The 19,836-nt window shown below is 42.9% G+C and overlaps 2 protein-coding genes across 3 annotated transcripts in view; one reads left to right on the top strand and one right to left on the bottom strand.

The window, feature by feature from the left end:
- Window positions 1-19,836, top strand: part of SH3D19 (SH3 domain containing 19) — a 168,494-nt gene that overhangs the window by 48,848 nt on the left and 99,810 nt on the right. The gene's annotated exons all lie outside the window — the stretch shown is intronic.
- Window positions 1,901-5,553, bottom strand: LOC148109080 (serine protease 27-like). Its single transcript, XM_087866506.1, has 6 exons — window positions 5,502-5,553; window positions 5,320-5,358; window positions 4,996-5,155; window positions 3,314-3,588; window positions 2,343-2,506; window positions 1,901-2,146 (listed from the first exon to the last, which is right to left on the bottom strand). Exons 1-6 carry the CDS (start codon window positions 5,551-5,553, stop codon window positions 1,901-1,903), a joined length of 936 nt encoding a protein of 311 aa, XP_087722632.1.

The raw sequence follows: 19,836 nt of genomic DNA, 5'->3' as shown, positions 1-19,836 counted from the left end.
AGGCTCCCCACCGAGCAAGGAGCCTAATGCGGGACTCAGTCCCAGGACCCTGGGATCATGACCTGAGCCGAAGGCAGACGCTTAATTTCTTCAGCCACCCAGGCTCCCCTCAGATCTCATGTTCTTAACCAGTCTTTGTATACCTGCCTAGGAAAAGGACAGGGATAAAGCAGCCATAGATTTCTTACATGAGACGTGTTCTTACACCACTTTTTAGTCAGGAAATTGCAAGTTGGAGATCTAATAAACACCTTCCCTTGACCCCAGTATACCTAAGAGTACAACCATGAAGTGCTTTCAGTGGGTGGCGTTAACTGGAGACTCAGAAGGTATTCTCCCCTGAATATTTCTTTTTTTTTTTAATGTATTTTTTTTTTAAAGATTTTATTTATTTATTTGAGAGAGAAAGACAGCCAGCAAGACAGGGAACACAGGCAGGGGGAGTGGGAGAGGAAGAAGCAGGCTCCCAGCAGAGGAGCCTGATGTGGGGCTCGATCCCAGAACGTCGGGATCACGCCCTGAGCCGAAGTAACGACTGCGCCACCCAGGCGCCCCTCCCCTGAATATTTCTATTTAAACTCCCTATCCCTCCATTTAATCCTTGACTACTAAACGCTGGTCAGTTTTAGCTTCCAGTAGCCCCTTACTGCAAACCTTTCCCTGACTTTACCTATAGAAGGCAGCCTGTAAGATCCAAGGCCCAGTGATCCTTGCTTCCTGATACTTATACCTTATTGACTTACTGTTTTACAGACTAGACTATAATAGGGGAGCCTGGGTGGCTCAGTTGGTTGAGCATCAGACTCTTGATCACAGCTCAGGTCTTGGTCATGAGTTCAAGCCCTGCATTGGGCTCCATGTTGGGTGTGGGGGAAAAAAAAAAGACTAGAATACGGTCAGTTTTGAGATTGGGTTATAAAAGGACTGTGGCTTCCATCTTGGGTGCTCTTTTACTTTATCCTGGCTTATTCACTCTAGGGAAAGCCAGCTGCCACGAGGCAGCCCTACAGACATGCCAGTGTGAGTGACCTTAGAAGCAGATCCTCTGGAGCCTGCCACAGACCTATGAATGAGCTTGACAGCAGCTCCTTTTCTAGTTGAACTTTGAGATGACTGCAGCTGATAGAGCAGCAGCCCCATGAAAACCTCTGAGCCAGAACTACCTGGCTAAGCCTCCCCTGATTACTGACCCCAGAAGCTGTGAGATTATCAGTGTTTGAGTTTTTATGGCTGTTAAGTTTTGGGGTGATTTGTTGTACAGGAATAACTAATACACTGCCCTCGGCTCCTCTTTCCTGCTGTGCTTCCACTGACACCTAATCTTTTGAGTCCTTGCTTTTTCTTCAGAACCCAGTCTAGGCCCATATTGGATGGTTTTCATCTGGAATTCAGCAAGGGCAAACTTACTAACCTCTCTGGACTCCAGTTTCTTCATTTGTAGAATGTGGGATTGGTTGGGCCAGGTGATTTCCAGATCTTTTTCAGCCCTAAAGTTCTGTGCTTTTGGATTTCCCCAGGCTCTTGTCTCCAGTTTCATGAAAAGAATGAATATAAGAAATAACAGATGGAATCAACCAAACTTTATTAACCCGGGGGCTCTTGCTTTCCAGGTTGACTTGGATATAAGGCAACAAACAGATTAGGCTTACTGACTAGCCAGAAGTAGCAGAACTACATCTGCCGTGCTGAGTCTTCAAAATCTCTCATCAAGACCATCAACTTCTAGGAGCACCTGGTGCATACCGACTTGATCTCAGCTCAGGTCTTGACTCAGGGTCATTGGGCTCCACACAGAGCATGGAGCCTATTTAAAAAACAAAAACAAAAGCCATCAACTTCTAGAATTTCCCCTTTTTCTTCTCATTCCTGTCACTTATCTGGTCATACTAACCTCAGCCAGTTAGGGTAGCCCCAGGAAAATAAGAGGTAGAAGCATTACAGGGAGGAGCCCAGAGAAGTCCAGACTGAGGACAGCAGAAAAGTCAGTCTGTGAAATGGCTGACTTCTCAATCCAAGATTTGTAGAAACTGATGTTTGTATATATTCCAGGCTCATTGGTTCGGGTGCAGTTTGATTCCCAGCTGACCACTCCTGCCAGGACCCAGAAATCCTCCACTCTACACGTCAGGGGATCTCCTCTGCTGCCCTGGGGAGAGAAGAAATGACTAGGCCATGCACAGGGCAAAGACAGTAACTCTCCCAGTCATTTAGTGAAGAACTGTGGAGTTAGGGCCTGTCCAGGCACTGCTGGATTCACCCAGGGATTCTGAAGCTGTGATACATGGAATTAGCACATGGGAAAGGGGAGGGTTCTGGAAGGTGCCTACAGGATGGATTCTTACTATACACTGATCCATCTGCCACACTGGGATTTTGGAGCAGATCATGGCTTCACTGATGATGGGCTTGATTCCATGCAAGTCTGCTTTCTGGTAGTAGTCACTGCATGTCTGGAGATCAGTAAGGGGCACTTCTAGCTCCTTCAGGATATAAGATGGCTTCATATCTGTGAGATCAAAAAGAATCAGAGCTGTCTTTAAAAATTGGGAAGCAACTTTCAGCTGGGGATACAGATTTCATGCCTCTGGGTTTCAGGGATTTCAGCTCTGATATTAAATATTCTGCCTCCATATCAGGCGGCACTCTGCTTTCCAGTTCGGGGAAATAGCCTAAGGGTGGAGTTCTCTGGGTCTGAACAGGGCTGAAGGCATTTGCTCCCACTCAGATGCCACAAATAACAGAAAATCTTGTGATTCAGGAAAACCCAAAACAATGAATGACACAGAATTACCTCATTTAGCCTTGGAATATATTGTTATATTCCATAGAGTATGAAGAGGTAGATCTCACATACTCTGAAAAATGAAGACTGTTGATTCAGGCATGAAACTCTCCTCTCCTCTTCTGACTTGAGACTTGCTGAGCAGCCTGACCTTTTTGAATACATCTTCATGCCTGCCTTCACCTCTCCATCTAACCACACGCACTACCCAGGTGCAGAGGGAGAGCTCCATTACATCATCTCACACTGAGAGCTACCTTCTCCCTAAGCTCATTGTCTTGTCCTTCTCACCTTCAAGGTCTTAGCGCTATTGCTGAACAAGAGCAAAAACAGATACCAATAAGCAAAAGAGATTACAGCAGAGGTATGAAAGCTAAGGGGAGGTAATAGGGTCAAGGAGAATTTGAAGTCTGCGGCATCTCATTAATTGCCTGGAGAGTGCAATATATCTGGGGCTAGGGCCGGGGTAGAGCGTAGGGGGAGAGAATGTCAGTTGAGGCAAGAGGGCTCAGAAAATCTACTTATCCTCACGTTGGTGTATTCCAGAATAGCTCCATCCAGTCACCCAGCAGGAGGTTGAGTTCTTGAGCTGGACTGCAGATGTGGGGAGGCAGATGGGCAGGACAACAGGGGTGAAAGAGACGGGGTAGGCCAGTTTTGCCAGAGCGATGGCACTAGTTGTGTTTCCCTGGAAGTGAGGGTAGGGGATAATCCTGGACACAGGGATTAGCGTCGTTTTGGAGCCCAGGCGACCAGAGACCTGAAGTGACCCCACCAACACACTGTATTTTCTGGTGTCCTTAGACCTGAGAAGAGAAGCAGAGTGGGGTGTCACAGCAGAGCCCGTCGTTCTAGAGGTTGCATTTTTCCTCTGACTCTTCTTAAGCATTTGTTCCTTCACTAAGTATTCAGCATTTTTCTGAGAGTACAAAGGAGACTTAGACGTGAGATCTGGCCCTCATAGGATTGTGTGCGTGCACGCACATCCTTGTCTGCACCTCGAGTGTATGTGAGAGAAAGGGGAGTGAGGAAGGGAGGGAATGAAGGCAAACAAACAACAGACAATTTAACTACAGCATTTTAAACTGTGATAAATACTATGAAGAAAACAGGATTTTAAGTTAGTAAAGGATAGGGGAAGAGTCTTTAGATTGGGCAGTCACGAAAGGTCTCATTGAAGAGAGTCCCAAAAGGTAAGAGTATCAGGAATAGCATTTCAGACAGAGGGGGTAGACTGTGCAGAGGCCTGGAGGGTGAGAAAGAACTTGGCAGTTTCTAGGAATTGAAATAAACCTGGAGTAGAATGAGATGAGGTTGGAAAAATGAGCAGATACCTGGTGATCTGTAGCTTATAGGTCACAGTAGAGCATCTGGGTTTTATTCTAAGTTGCCTGTGCAGCCACTGAAGGATTTGAAGGAGGGACTGACATGATCTTGCCTCTGACTTTTTGAAAAATCACTTTGTTATGTACATGAATCAAGTAGCAAAACCTATTATACTACTGTAGTAGTCTGGGGACAGCTATGCTTAGTCAAAGTATACTTTGGAAGTAAAACTGACAGAATTAGTATATGCAGTAGATATGGAGGGTGAGGGAGAGTGGGGGGAGTTACATTTCTGAGTATGGCCTGAGCAACTGGTTATGTTGTTGAATGAGATAGGGAAGAAAGAAGTCGGTTTGGGGATGATGGTGGTATGAAATTGTAGCTCTGTTTTGCTGATGTGACCTTTGAGGTACCAGTGAGACTTCCAAATGGAAATGCAGCAGGACTAGAGTTTGGGGCTAGTGATGTAAATGTGGGTGTTATCAGCAAGTATATGACATTTTTAAACCATAGGAGAGGATGAGGTCCCTGGGGAAAGTAAAGAGGGCCCAAGATCGTGCATCCAGAGTGGTGTGAAGATGTGGCATTCTGGAAAGGGAGGGTCCCTCCCCGGGGAATATCTCCTTGGGTAGAGACTGAGTTGGGAGGACAGGGAATAACTGTTTTCAGGCATTCATTTCAGTCAGGGTGACTGTCAAATATGAAGATGAAATCTTAAGAGTAGTTGCATTGAACTGAGAACTAGGGCAGGAAACATTTGGACCCACGTCTAAGGCACAGTGTACTGTATGGAGCAGTGCAGGGTAAACTCCTGTCTGACCTTAGCCCTGGAGCTCCAGTCACCCGAGTCCCCTGGCGGGTGTCCCCGAAGCAGGGCCAGCACTCACCAGAAGCAGCTTGCCACTGTCAACACCCACTGCTGTGAGATGAGGGTGGCTGCACAGGTGTGAAGCAAGCCCTGGCGGATGCTGACCTGCCAGGGCCACTGGCCCACGTTGGCCTCCCTGCCTGAGGCAATGCCAGATGAGACTGCGGGCCGCCCACAGACTGCCGACAAAGAAGAGAAAGGCATGGGAGATCTGCCCAGAAACCCACCCCTCTGCCCCCACCCCTCCGTGCTGCTTTCCCAGACTGGTATCGTGTCTTCAACTTGGCACAAATTCCCTTCCCTCAGTCCACCCAGTCATGCTGCCCTGGCTGGGGCCTCTTACTTGACTTTAGGAGATTCTCTGGTTCCTCCTCATTGGTACCTAGGGAGAGAAAGGGAGTATGTGGGAGACACCCGTGATGAATTCTTGTTGCCTTAGGAGAGCCACAGCCCATGCCCTGTGCAGCTTCTCCTGGGCTGGAGTCCTTACCCCCGCCTAGGACTCTCCTCACCCCAGGAACACACCTGAGATCCCCAGCAGAAGAGGGAGCAGGAAGATAAAACCAGCAGGGCCCATGTCTTTTTCCTCAGAATCAGCACTTCCTTCTTTCTGGCCTCAGGCTCTCAGGAAGAGGCCAGCTGGGGAGCAGCTGGAGAAGGGGGGCAAGACCAGCTTCTCCTGGATGGATTCGTCCGCTTCACCCCGCCTCTCCTTTGGTTTTCACAGGGGCCAGGCACTGAAGGGACCAGACTTCAAAAGTGTAGCTTCAGGACCCAGAGGGGAGGAGCTGGGGCTTTAGGCGCCCCCTGCTGTGCCGGAGTGCAGGATGTCTGGGATTCTGCCAATAGGAAGAGGGGCAAATTGGGGGTGGGCACTGGAAGGAGCTGGGCTCAGTCAGTGCAGTGATCCTGGTGTGGGGCAAGACCAGGCTCACAGTCCTCCCTCTGTCCAGCCTGCCACATCTCAGGGACTTGCCCTAGTCGCTCTCATGGCATTACCCCCTGGCCAGAGGTGAACCAACCTGGGGCAGATCCCTTAGCTTGGATCCCAAAGGGCTGTGCCCTAAGTCCTTGGCCTCTTGACCAGTTGCAGAATTGATAAGAGAAAATGAAGAAGAGGAAATAAGCCGGTTAGTTAGCTGACCAGTATTTTCTGTTTTGTTCTTTTCCCCTTTTTGTGTTAGTCTCTACTTGTTGTAATTTGTCCTTTGCTTTCCTAAGTCAGCAAATACTTACTGGATCTTCATCATGTGCAAGGTATTGTGCTAAATGTGGCAGAATCTATAAAGAATCATGAATTACAGGGGCGGGCTGCCTGCCTTCAAGGTGTTGGCAATCTAGTTGGAGAGGAGTGGAATAAGGAAATAACAGGAGGTTTTTGTTAATAATTGATCTCCTGTTCATTAAAAAAAGGGAGTAGGGGACTCTGAAATCTGAAGGAACTTGGATAAGGCACATGAGGCAAGTGCTGAGCAGATGTTGGTTGCTATTTTTAAAACCATGATGATGATGATGATGATGACAATGACACCATTATTTAGACTCTTTAATTCCAGAGCTGGTGCTTGGCATAGGAGAACATCATGGGTGCAGTAAAAATGAGTGGGATTAGAAGGCCTACAGAAAAGGGGAGTGGGGGGAGATTATGCTTCTAAAAATCAAGAATGAGATTATTAAAGTCAAGAATTAATTTAACTTGAAACTTTCTGGAGACCAAAGCAGAAAAGAAAAAAAGGATGAGCTGCATAGCTCACATCATCTGAAGCATACTGATAAGCATAAGCAAACTCGAGTCAGGAGGTAACTTTTTCCCCCTTGGCAATAAATTCAGTGAGTTTGTTATAATATTATAAAAAGTGCAGGGGTTAATGTAACAAGTTTTCTAGAGAACTGAGAAACACGCCTTGGTTTTTATATTCCCTTAATACATGCTAATGCCATCATTTTGAGTCATGATTAAGGCATTTCTGTGAAGAACTAAACTAACTTAAATGAAGTATTTATGTTTCTTGTTACATAACTTGAATCAAAAGTAGAATTTAGAGAAGATGCCTCTTTCCTCTTTCAAGTGCCAGTTTTTCCAGCTGTGCTTTGGTGAGGTCTGTATTTTCTAGACACCCTTCAGACTGTCTTGACATTTTTTCGACATTTTATTTTCTTGACTAAGGAACGCAGTTTGTATTTCTGCCTCTATGAGAGCCTGTCTCAGCTTTGTTTGGTTATGGGCTGCAGGTAGGCAGGTGGGGAGGACAATTCCAGAACCAAATAAAAGTAGGAAAGATCTCAGCTTATGAACTCTCATCTCCCCTGTTAGAAGGGAATGGATAAAGTCCGCCCCTCCCCCATCCAGAAGCCCCAGACACCTCTCCCTGGACAGCAGGGGGCACCTCAGTTCCCCGGCTCCCCCTGGGGTCTTCCAGACATACTTCTGAAGTCTGGTCCTTCAGTGCCTGGCCCTGGGTGAAATGGATAGAAAGCAAAAATTAGTTTAGCCATAATGCCCAGAAGTTAGATACCAGTATTAAGGTACTAATGTGTGTAATTAGTAATGTAGACAAATTACAAACTCTAAAGAGAGAAGGACAGTTTATTTATTTCTAGGATTTTATTTATGTATTTGACAGAGAGAGACAGAGAGGGAACACAAGCGGGGGAGTGGGAGAGGGAGAAGCAGGCTTCCTCCTGAGTGAAGAGCCCGATGCGGGGCTCCATCCCAGGATCCTGGGATCATGACCTGAGCCGAAGGCAGATGCTTAACGACTGAGCCACCCAGGCACCCTGAGAAGGGCAGTTTAAAGTCTTTGTTATAATTCAGGTTGTCCTTCTAGTTTACAAAGAGAATAAACTTTTGTCTAGAAGTATGAAATTGATTTCCGAAGAGTTTAGCATGTGATCAGTTACAGAAGCTTGACAGTATTTTACATTTGCATAACATTTTCCTCCACACCGTGATTGTGAGGGTTTTCATTTCTGTTTTGTAGATCAGGAAACTGAGGACCATGGTGGTTAAATGATTGAACTAGTTGTATTATTGTACCCTAGCAAAGCTGGGAATTGCTTCTATTTCCTAGTCTACTGTAGTATCCCCCTTCCTTATCCCTGGGGGATGTATTCTGAGACCCCCAGTGGAGGCCTGAAACCACAGATAGTATCAAACCCTATATGTACTGTTTTTTCCTATGCATGCATCCCTAGGATAAAGTTTAGTTTGTAAGGTAGGCACAGTAGGAGATTACCCACAGTACCTAATGGTAAATAGAACAGTTATAACACTATGCTATAATAAAGGTTATGTGAATGTGGCCTGTCTTTCTCAGAATATCTTACTGTACTATACCCACCTTCTTCTTATGATGCTGTGAGATGATAAAATGCCTATGTGATTAGGTAAAGTGAGGTGAGTGATGTAGGCATTGTGACCTACTGTGTGAGGCTAGTACGGACCTTCTGATGATACTTGCTGCTTCTGGACCACAGTCGACCAGGGGTAACTGAAACTGTGGAAAGCAAAACTGCGGATAAGGGGGGACTACTGTAATCAGATTCAGATCCAGATCTCCTGACTCCTTGTGTAGTAATCTTTCCCTCCACGCTACCGCAGCCTCCCAAGTCCACGAGACATTGTTTATTTATTCAGTAATCATTTTTTCATTGCCCATGCCAGACATTGTTCTAGAATAAGAGGAGCAACAACATAGGAAAAGCCTCTGTCCTCATGGAGCTTCTGGTCTAGTTTTAGGTCACGACAGGTGCTTTGGAGAAAAATAGAACAGGAAAGGAATGCCATGGTGGGTCGTGACTTCTAAATATGGTGGTCAGGGAAGACATCACTGAGGTAATTTCTGAGTAGGTATTGGAGGAAAGAGAGACATTGAGCCAGTGGTTACCTGAGGGAAGAGGGGTTGAGGCACAAATGATGGCAGTGCAAAGCCCCCGAGGCATGGGTGTATTTGGACATTTGAGAAACACTAAAGCTAGAGCAGAGTGAGTGAGGGGTGCCAGCAATGGGAAATGAGGTCAGACAGGGAATGAGCCAGACCATGTAGGTCCTCATGGGCTACTGTGAGGACTTTGGCTTTTATTCTTGGTAGAATGGGAAGATTTTGGTCTGACTTAAAGTTTTAAATGGATCACAGTGACTACTAGGTTGAGAATGGTCAGGGGTAGAAGCAGGGAAACCAGTTAGAAAATGGAATAATTTGCGCAGGACGTAATGATGGCTTTGGACCAGAGCTGTGAGGGCAGAAGTGGTAAGAAGTGGTAGATTCTGGGGGCCCCTGGGTGTCTCAGTTACTTAAGCATCTGCCTTCAGCTCAGGTTGTGATCCCAGGGTTCTGGGATCGAGCCCCACATCGGACTCCCTCCTCGGCAGGGAGCCTGCTTCTCCCTCTTCTGCTCCCCCTTATTTGTGATCTCTCTCTCTCTCTCTCTCTCTCGCTCTGTCAAATAAATAAAATCTTTAATAAATAAAATCTTTAAAAAAAAAGTGGTAGATTCTGGTTGCATTTTGAAGGTAGAGCTAATGAGACTTGCCGATAAATTGGATGTGGGTGTGAGAGAAAGAGATGAATCTATAATGACCCATATGTTTTTGGCCTGGGCCCCTGGAAGTATGGTATAGCCACTTACTAAGATGGAGCACACTGTAAGAGGAGCAGGTTTTTGGGGGGAGACAAATTCATTTATGGGCATGTTAAGTTTAAGATGCTTGGTAGGTGGGTGGGTCTTGGTAGATAGACTAGAAATGTCTAGTAGGCTGTTGAGTATATGAATGTGGAATCAGGAGGTTGCAACAAACCGAAGGGCTAGATTAGGGTTTCACCAGCATGTCAGAGTGTTCAAAGCCGTGAAATGAGATAAGGTCACCTGGGGAATGAGTAGAAATAGAGCCCACTGTGAGTTTTAGGATTGACCACGCCAGTGTTTAGATGAGATAAACAGGAACCAATAGGATACTTGAGAGGATAGCAGGAGTTAGAAAACTGATAGTAACTTTTTAAGGGACCTCCACACTGTTTTCCAGAGTGGCTGTACCAACTTGCATTCCCACCAACAATGTAGGAGGGATCCCCTTTCTCCACATCCTCTCCAACAATTGTTGTTTCTTGCCTTGTCAATTTTTGCCATTCTAACTGGCGTAAGGTGGTATCTTAGTGTGGTTTTGATTTGAATTTCCCTGATGGCTAAGTTAAAAATTGAGCTACCCTATAATCCAGCCATTGCACTACTGGGTATCTACCCCAAAGATACAGACATAGTGAAGAGAAGGGCCATATGCACCCCAATGTTCATAGCAGCATTGTCCACAATAGCTAAATCGTGGAAGGAACTGAGATGCCCTTCAACAGATGACTGGATTAAGAAGTTGTGGTCCATATATACAATGGAATATTACTCAGCTATCAGAAAGAACGAGTTCTCAACATTGGCTGCAACATGGATGGCACTGGAGGAGATAATGCTAAGTGAAATAAGTCAGGCAGAGAAAGACAATTATCATATGGTTTCTCTCATCTATGGAACATAAGAACTAGGAAGATCGGTAGGGGAAGAAAGGGATAAAGAAAGGGGGGGTAATCAGAAGGGGAATGAAGCATGAGAGACTATGGACTCTGAGAAACAAACTGAGGGCTTCAGAGGGGAGGGGGGTGGGGGAATGGGATAGACTGGTGGTGGGTGGTAAGGAGGGCAAGTATTGCATGGTGCACTGGGTGTTATACGCAACTAACGAATCATCGAACTTTACATCAGAAACCAGGGATGTACTGTATGGTGACTAACATAATATAATAAAAAATATTATTATTAAAAAAAAAAAAGAAAATTGATAGTAGTCTTCTGGAAGCCAAGTGAAGAAAATGTTTCAAGGAGGAAGAAGTGATTGGCTGCCAAATGCTGCAGACAGTGAGGAACTGGCCATTGGATTTGTATCATGGAATGGATTCTTTTGAAGGAGGTTACCGAGTGGACATGACTATCAGTTGACCCATGAGCTGGACCTGGACATGCAGAGGCTCCTTACCTCCCCCCCCCGCCCCCGGCCCCTGGCCTTGGAATGTGGGTTCTGTTTGCCTTTAATACTCTAGAGGCTTTCCAGAGACATATCCTCGAGATAGTGATGTGGTGTTGAGACCATCCAGACAGTATATGTGACTAGCCCAGTGAAGGCCTCCATATAGTTTTAAGATTTGGCATGTGGGTATGGAATCTACTTATCTTGGTGGCTGCCCAGGACAAGCCTCATGTAAATTCCCTTCCTTACTAAACCTGCCACCTACCAGTCTGGAGTGACCTGCTTCTTCCTTTGGTCTCTCCCTACCCTTTGTTTCAAATTACACCTGGGAAGCTCCCAAGGTGGTTGCAAACCAAGAGATTCAAGAGAGAAAGGGGAATAATTGGAGACAACAAATAAGGCAATCTTTAAAAGTTGTTTTACTGTTAAGAGAAATTGAGAAACTGGGATGCCTAGGTGGCTCAGTCAGCTAAGTGTCTGCCTTCAGCTCGGGACATCAGGGTCCTGGGATCGAGTCCTGCATCGGGCTCCTTGCTCAGCGAGGAGCTTGCTTCTCCCTCTGCCTGCTTCTCCTTCTGCTTGTGCTTGCTCTCTCTCTCTGACAAATAAATAAAATCCTTGGAAAAAAAAAAAGAGAGGGAACTTGAGAAACAGTTGGCAGAAGAACCTGGGTGGTGCAGTTTTTTGTTCTTGTTGTAGGATGGGAGAAATTATTTCATGTTTGTGTGCTAATAGAATTATCTAGAAGAGGGAGAAATTAAGGCAGGAGAGAAAGTGGGAGAATTGCTGAAGTGTTCTTGAGCAGACAAGAGGGGACTGAACGTAAGGCATTGGTTGGGGCATGAGGATGCCTAGATTGGAGCACAGACAGGTCTTTTGGACAACAGGAAGAAAAGTAAGTATGTGACTACAGATGCCAGTTGGTAGGAGATGTGGTGGTAGAAGTTTCTGCTCATTGTTTCCATTTCCTCAGTGGAATAAAATCATCTATTGAGAGTGAGGATGGGAGGGGAAGTATTGAGGACTTAAGAAGAAGGAGTGAACTAGTCATGTATGAAGAAGAAAGAGTGAACTAGTGATGTACGAGTGTGGGAGCTGAATGGAGCAGAGAAATATTAGTGTCACTGCTGGGCAGGAGAAAGCGTTCACTTGAATTTGAAGTGAAATTGCAGAGTTGTGTTGTTCACAGGCAGTGTTCAGCAACATGGGTGGAGGCATAGAGAGAGTACAGAGTGGTGGCTGTCACCAGGGTGAGGTTCTCTGAAGTGGGTACGATGAGGGGGACAGGCAAGGGAGTGATTATAATGAGAAATCATGAACTGGAGCTGGAAAGGTGGGAAGTAAGGAATGAGGGGACTATAGAGGGTAAAGCAAAGCAAAAATCACCGGATTATAAATCCTGATGGAGTTGAAAATGATTGGAATTGGTGTTCTTGCTCTAAGAAGTGCAGGAAAGCTAGTAAGTGTGCTGGGAAGGTGAGATGCTTACAGTTGAGGTCATGGAGAAGGTGCAGTTATGGGTGATAACAAGGCCAGGGAAGTTCGCGGAGGTAGCATGTGAGGTCGGGTGATAGATCATTTAGTCCTGATGGTAGAGTATGCTGGAGAGGCCCTGGATGCCGGGGAGACTTATCAGGAGCACGCGGAGGCCCATGGCTCTCCTTTCTTTCACTGTTCTCTGGGTCTTTCGGAGTACAGATCTGAACACTGAGACCCCAGGCTGGAGGGCCACTGAAACTCGAGGCTGGGATGCATCCCTCGGTCGCCATCTTTGTTGACTCATCTTCAGCTGGCGATTCAGCTAAACTGCTGTTTTCTTCAGCCACAGGTTTCTGTTTGGTTCACAAAACCGTCATGGGAGACTTTGCGTTAGGTCTGGTGCACCTGTGACCAGAGCCTAATGCCCTTTTTCTCCAGGCTGGCAGATGGAAAGAAATCTAGAGTGAATAGTTACTATTAAAATATTGCTAGGTCTGGCTCCCTCTTCTGCTGCATGCTAGGTATAATATATAGTGGTTTTTTTTCTTTACAATTACTGAAAAAATTTGAACAGAGAAATGAAGATACGGAGTAAAATAGAAAGATTCCTTCCACACCCTCTTCACTTCTACCACCTCTTGGGTTGTTTTTTGAGCATCACTCCAGATGTCTTTTCCTTCTTTTTCTGCCTATGCATGTATATTTGTGTGGGTTCTGTATGTACATTGTGTGTGTGTGTGTGTGTGTGGTGTGTGTGAATAAATCACAGAAAAGGTGGAAGTATTCTGCACGCTGCTTACCTTTCTCCCTGGAGTCCTTCCATACCAACACATACTGAGCTGAGGACTTGTTTTTAGCACAGCAACATAACATTACACAATACAGAAGTGTAGCATAATGTTAAAATCATGTCCATATTGATGGAAACTTAGTTTTTGGTTTTTGCTGTTATAAATTATGCTGTAGAATATGCTAAAGAATATCTATATTCTTGGTACTTCTGCACTTGCTTTGATGTGAATTGCTCTTACCTGGAATTACTAAAGAAAAGACCTAGTGTTTGAAGTCTGATCTCTGTTGCCGAATTGTCCTCCACAAAGATGGTACCGAGTTATAGTGATTGAGAGAGCATCCCCTTTCCCACCTCCTCATTCATACTTACCCTCCATAGTACCTCATCTGATTGGACTATTAGGAGAAAGCATTTTTCATGAAACAATACTGTACTAATTTGGAGGGAATAACTGAAATTGGGGAATAAGAAAAATAAGGTATTTCATTCTTATTCCTTTGTAGGGGATGGAATATTAATGCTTCTCCAAATTCTAAGATAAAGCTAAAACAAAGAGGGCCTTAACTAAAAACAGGAAAGTGATCAGAAGCAAGGCTGTAGAGTAATGTAAGCCATCATAATAAAAGAGCAGACTTGATTTCTCTGATGTCCTTGAAAATGTTTTCATATATATATTTTTTACAGCAAGTTTATAAAGATTTCAAGTTCTCTGGTAAACTCTTATGAATCATTGATTCCAGATTTTATCTGAGTTTAATTCTGAGTTTATGGTGATTACACTGGAAAGAAATTTTGTATGAAGTTTTATTTATTCTATTTGATCAGGTTTTCAGATCTTGAAATTTTGGCCTTTTTTGAGGGAGAGACCTGTAATAGTTCATTTTTAAGATGTAACAGTATAGATTTAGTACTGCCTTTTCATTTTCTCATGCTTCTTCTGTGTAGAATTTTATATTTGTGATCTTTCTCCAGTTAAAAGGTATTTATTATTGATACCTTGATAACTGTCTGATAATTTTTTAGGGAAACATTTGAAAACAAGTTTTAGGTATGAAACTTAGAAGAGCTAAGTAAAATTCTTTTTATTTAAGAAAATATTTTTAAATGTTATGGATATGATGAGTCCATACCTAGGACAAAGTTTATGTACAGACTGAAAATATGCAAGAGTGTATGTATGTTTTGGATGGCTTTACTGTGAGTTTGTACTTGTCAGCACAATAATTACATACCCTTGAGTGCTTTATAGTTGGGCTTTCACGTAAGTACACATCTGTTTAAAACTCAGAACAATCTTGCAATACCCACTTAAATGTTTTTGAGGCTCACTTTATGTCTTTGAGGAGAAGATGATGGAAAAGTAACAGATGGCCAACAAGGATATTAAATTGACAGGGAAGCAACTTAATTTACTTTGGTTCCTGAGTTAAAGATACACACACACACACAATTCACTTTAAGAAAGTCCTGGGACTGTGTTTCCACTGAAGTCTTTAGCTTGTGATTTGTCTCGTTGTTGTTGTTTTTGTTGTTGTTGTTTTATTTCATTTTGTTTTTGTAAGGCGTGGTGGGGGGGGGGGGCGAGAAAAAGGGAAGAAGAAGGAGGAGATGGGTTTGAACCCATGTTTATAGTTCCAAAGTCAGTGCTATTTCTGCTTCTCTTAAGAGTCTGTTTTCTGTTGACCTTTATCGCTGGAAGAAAGTTTCAATGCTCAGAGCAATTTTTTCTAATCTTAGATCTAGATTTGCTACTGACTGGATTATTGCATGTTTGAACATGTAAAGAGATTTTCTTGTTAAATTAAGTTTAATCTTATACTTAATGTTCCCTATTATATGGGGAGAACTTCGAAGCGAGGATCAGAAATCAGATGACACTAATGCTTCCTAATGAGAGAAATCTCTTTTCAGTGCTAATTAAAAATATATTGGCCGGACGTCTAGTCAGCTGGGCTTAATTCTCAGCACTCAAGTCCTGAACATTACGGGAAAAACACTTTGTGCAGTTCAGAAATAGCTAGATTTTTTCCATACTTTCATGAGGAAAAATCAAAAAATGAAATTAGAAAAAGAAAATCATTTAAAACTATCTTATAGTTAGGAAATGTGAAGTAAAGAAACATGGCAATTTCTGATATGTCTGGAGGTAGGGTGGTTATTGTGATCATACTTTAGTATCTCTTGGCTGCCCTTGGGGGATTTAAGGATACATGTTTATGGCAGTCTCAGTACTGAACACGGGAAAATAAGAACAATCATAGTGTCTGTTTTTTCCGTAAATACCAGGTAACTTTAATGAGCTATAAGAAAATGATACCACTTTTACATAGCACCACATTGATTTCTTAGAAGTAAATAATTTAGGGGCGCCTGGGTAGCGCAGTCGTTAAGCGTCTGCCTTCGGCTCAGGGCATGATCCCAGCGTTCCAGGATCCAGTCCCACATCGGGCTCCTCCGCTGGGAGCCTGCTGCTTCCTCTCCCACTGCCCCTGCTGTGTTCCCTCTCTCGCTGGCTGTCTCTCTGTCACATAAATAAATAAAATCTTTAAAAAAAAAAAAAAAGTAAATAATTTAATATAGTCATGTTACATGCAATATATCCAAGATTTGGCTCTGTTTTATTAAATCCATATAAAATGAATGCATCTGTTCATATATGCATTAAGGTTACAGACTTGTACAATTAAGATAGGTTGGAGGGGCTGAAGATAGCTGCAGGGATTGATTCCAAGTGGGCATAAGGCATCTTTTCAGGGTGATGGTAATGTTTTAAAATGATTGTGATGATCATTGCACAAATCTGCAAATTTACTAAAAATCATTGAATTGTACACTACAAACAGGTCAAGTTTATGGCATGTAAATATGTCAATAAAAATATTGATTTTTAAAAAAAAATGAGATGGGAAATACGTGACCGTAGCTGACCCCAGAAGACATAGGAAATCTAAAAGAACAGTTACTATTGATGAAATAGAGAACGTTCTTAAAGAGCTACCCTCCCTTTTCTCTCCTTCAAGTTTACAAGGAAATTCAGCCACACCTTTAAGAAACAGATCACCCCAGTGCTATTTTCAACTGTTTCAGAACGTAAAAAATGAAGGAAAATTTCCGAATTCCTTTTTATGAAGGGAAAATAACATTGATATTGAAACAAGGAAAATATATGTTTCCTAAAAGAAAACCAGAGATCAATTTTGGGTGTGAATAGTGAAGCAAAAATCTTTGGAAGAGAAATTATAATGCAGTATCACTTTGGAGAACTATCACACACAACAGCAGAATAGTTTGGGCTCTGGAGCTAGACTGGCTTGGAATCCCAGTACCATCCCTTCTTGCTCCGTCAGTAAATAAGAGAATTTCCTTCGTTGAGTTCATATGAAGGCTGAGTGAATAAAGCACTTTAGGTAAGTTCATGACAATAAATGTTGAGTAGGATAACTACACATTTTATAAAAAATTTTATAAATATGTCAACATTTGGTCATTTCTCTATTTTGGACTATTAGGACTTGGTATTGTAAAGGATAGTGCGATAAATACCTTCATATGGGTATTTCCCTCACTTTTCTATTCCTGAAAACAGATTTTTAGAAGTAGAATTTTGGAGGAAAAGCTATAAACTTTAAAGTCCCAAATAGCTCTCCAGAACGATCATACCCATTCCTGCAGATGGTAGGTAAGAGGGTCTCTCTACACTGCTTAACCAGTATTGAACATCATCATCGAAAAGAAAATCTTAGGTAATTTGATAAGCCAAAAATAGAATGTTAGCACTTTATAGCCTTCAGATATTGAGAGCATAGAACAGAAACTTAGTTCAAAATGTTACCACAAAGCACCTGAAACTCTGAGAAATAAAATATTGCCTGTGTTCCTTAGATGAATACCTGGAGTTGGGATTTGCTTTTCACATTCAAATTTTACATCATGTTAGGATATTTTCCTCTTGTAACTTTGCTTCAAGCTACTTAATCTGATGGAGAAATTTTCCTAAAAACATCAGTTAAAAAACAGTCTATGGGGGCACTGGGGGGGCTCAGTTGGTTAAGCATCTTTGGCTCAGGTCATGATCTCAGGTTCCTGGGATCGAGTCCCACCTCAGGCTCCCAGTCTGCTTCTCCCTTTCCCTTTGCCGCTGCACTCCCCCCCCCCAACTCATGCTCACTCTCTCTCTCTCTTTCAAGTAAGTAAAATATTTTTAAAAAATAATCTACCCAAAACAAATGCCGCTAGGGAAAAACTATTTTCAGCCTTTGTTTCTCTGTCTTCAAGATGGTTATAAAGTTGTATATCTTTCCAGTCTTTCTCTTTATTGTTCCTTCTTCAGTTAAATTCATGCCGGTTTTTAAATTCTTTGGGAAGTGAGAATGGGTCAAGTCCCAATGAAAAGACTCATAAGCCCAGTTGGGCCAGTGCAAATCCAGCCAATTGAATTTGAATTTAGATGACTTTTCAGCTAGAGCAAACTGGGAACTTTTTTGATCTTTTACAGGAAATGGGTATGTCTGCCTCAAGAAAATCTAAAAGGGCTCTGGGTGCAGTCACCACTAAAAGCTGGGAAGGTGGAAATAACCCATCTGTGTCCCGGATTTGTTCTCCTGTGAAGACTTGACACTGCTAAGGGAGGATTCCCTTTTCTTGAATTAAAGCATTCACTTGAAATCTTACCAAATGGCGATATCCTCTTTCTTTTCCCCTAAAAAGCAAATTAATAGGGGACTGTGTCTTGTTACACTATTTATTCAAGACTTGAACAAATTAATATTAATATACTAATCAGTTCGAAGACTAAGTCAGAAAGGTCAGTAGTGATAAAACTGCTTAGCAATTTAATTATTCTTTTCCTTTTAAAAGATTTTATTTATTTATTTGAGAGAGAGTGAGAGAGCACGCCGAGCATGAGTTGGGGGGAGGGGTAGAGGCAGAGGGAGAAGCAGGTTCTTCACTGAGCAGGGAGCCCTACTTGGGGCTGGATCCCAGGACCCTGAGATCATGACCCGCGCCCAAGGCAGATGCCTAACTGACTAGCCACCCAGGTGCCCCGCAATTTAATTATTTTTATATACATTTGAATTCTATACAGTAGAGATTGCTCCCATTTAACCTGTCAGTTTTGCTATGGCTGTGTTTTAGAGACAGCCACACCTATTGATACTTGGTTAACATTTCAATGCAACATTGGAGACACTTTTTCTGTACAAATTAATTATTTTAAATTGAATGGCAAAACTTGAGAGGCTACCATGGTTCTGATGTCCATTTGCATCTTCTGCTTTCCCAGAATGTACATTTCACCTGACATGTCTCTCTTACGGTCTCTGACCATAGCATGGTATTGTCAAGCCCTTTATTTATTTATTTATTTTTAAAAAAGATTTTATTTATTTATTTGACAGAGATAGAGACAGCCAGCGAGAGAGGGAACACAAGCAGGGGAAGTGGGAGAGGAAGAAGCAGGCTCATAGCATAGGAGCCTGATGTGGGGCTCGATCCCATAACGCCGGGATCACGCCCTGAGCCGAAGGCAGACATTTAACCGCTGTGCCACCCAGGTGCCCCTGTCAAGCCCTTTAAAAATAAGCACTGGATTTATGTTTAAATCTCACTTTTAATCTTTTTTTTTTTTAAAGATAATTCTGAGAAAAAGCCATTCCTGTGATCCTCAAATTGAAAGGAACGATGTAGAATCAGATATTCGCATCTTCCTTTCCTGACTTTGTTGCAAATTCTATTTTCCTTAGGCTAACTTGGATGTTGAGCTTTCCTTCTACATGCTGTCAAGGTTTTGACCCTGATTTTTCTAAAATCTAAAGGTGTAGTTCCCCCAGACTCATGTGTTAGCATGTCTTTGAACTAAAGAAAACCCTTCAGCAGTTTTTTTTCAGAGATGTGAAGACTCTGTGGCGTCTTGGTAAGATGTCTGTGTCTTGTTTACTCTAGACCATTAAAGGTCAAATCAGCTTTTGTTTCCTAGTTATTAAGTTCAGGAGCCAAAAGCTATTATAACAAAATAGCATAATAATATTATAATAAAATAGCAATGTTAGTGAAATACTAACCCACAAAACCCATTGAGCCTCCCTACCAGTCAATGCCTGCTACTGCCTTCAAGAAGTATATGTAACACCTTGGAAATTCGGTTCCAGAACGAGTCTTGAAAATCCGTTGAGTTTCTCACTCCTTGAAGAGGACATACCTGGAGATGTGCTCCCTGTTTGGTTCTTGCTCTAGCAAGTATCAGAAAATCTGTTTATCGTCTGTCTCCTTTTTAGCACCCATTCTCAGACGACATCAGTCAGTGCTCAGAAAAAGAATAACAACTTCAGAATTTTTGAATGTTCGGCTTTTCTCCCAACAGTTGTCGTGCGTTGACTTAGGGAATAACTTTGGAAACATATGGGACAGATCTGATGTCTCATGCTTTGTTTCAGTCTTTCAAAATAATAACACTAATGATTGCCGTTTGTTAATCTCTTGTCCTTTTATGACTTAATTTCTGCCATTAGGCAACATAATATGAATGCCTAAAACAGTTGAGAACTTCCTGTTGTCAGTGACATCCTTACTAGAGA

This window comes from Ursus americanus, chromosome 13, assembly GCF_024610735.1.
Source record: "Ursus americanus isolate L20-20 chromosome 13, mUrsAme1.1.p, whole genome shotgun sequence".
NCBI lineage: Eukaryota > Metazoa > Chordata > Mammalia > Carnivora > Ursidae > Ursus > Ursus americanus.
The sequence above is the reverse complement of the archived record's forward strand: the minus strand, read 5'-3'. Positions and strand labels throughout refer to the sequence as shown.

What these genes read in the sequence shown, in the direction of transcription:
- LOC148109080 (XM_087866506.1), bottom strand. Translation starts at nt 5,553, where the DNA reads ATGGGCCCTGCTGGTTTTATCTTCCTGCTCCCTCTTCTGCTGGGGATC. An exon ending in TCTTCTGCTGGGGATCTCAG is followed by an intron (nt 5,359 to 5,501) that starts GTGTGTTCCTGG and finishes TTCTCTCCCTAG; the next exon opens with GTACCAATGAGGAGGAACCA. An exon ending in ACAGTGGCAAGCTGCTTCTG is followed by an intron (nt 3,589 to 4,995) that starts GTGAGTGCTGGC and finishes TTCTCTTCTCAG; the next exon opens with GTCTAAGGACACCAGAAAAT.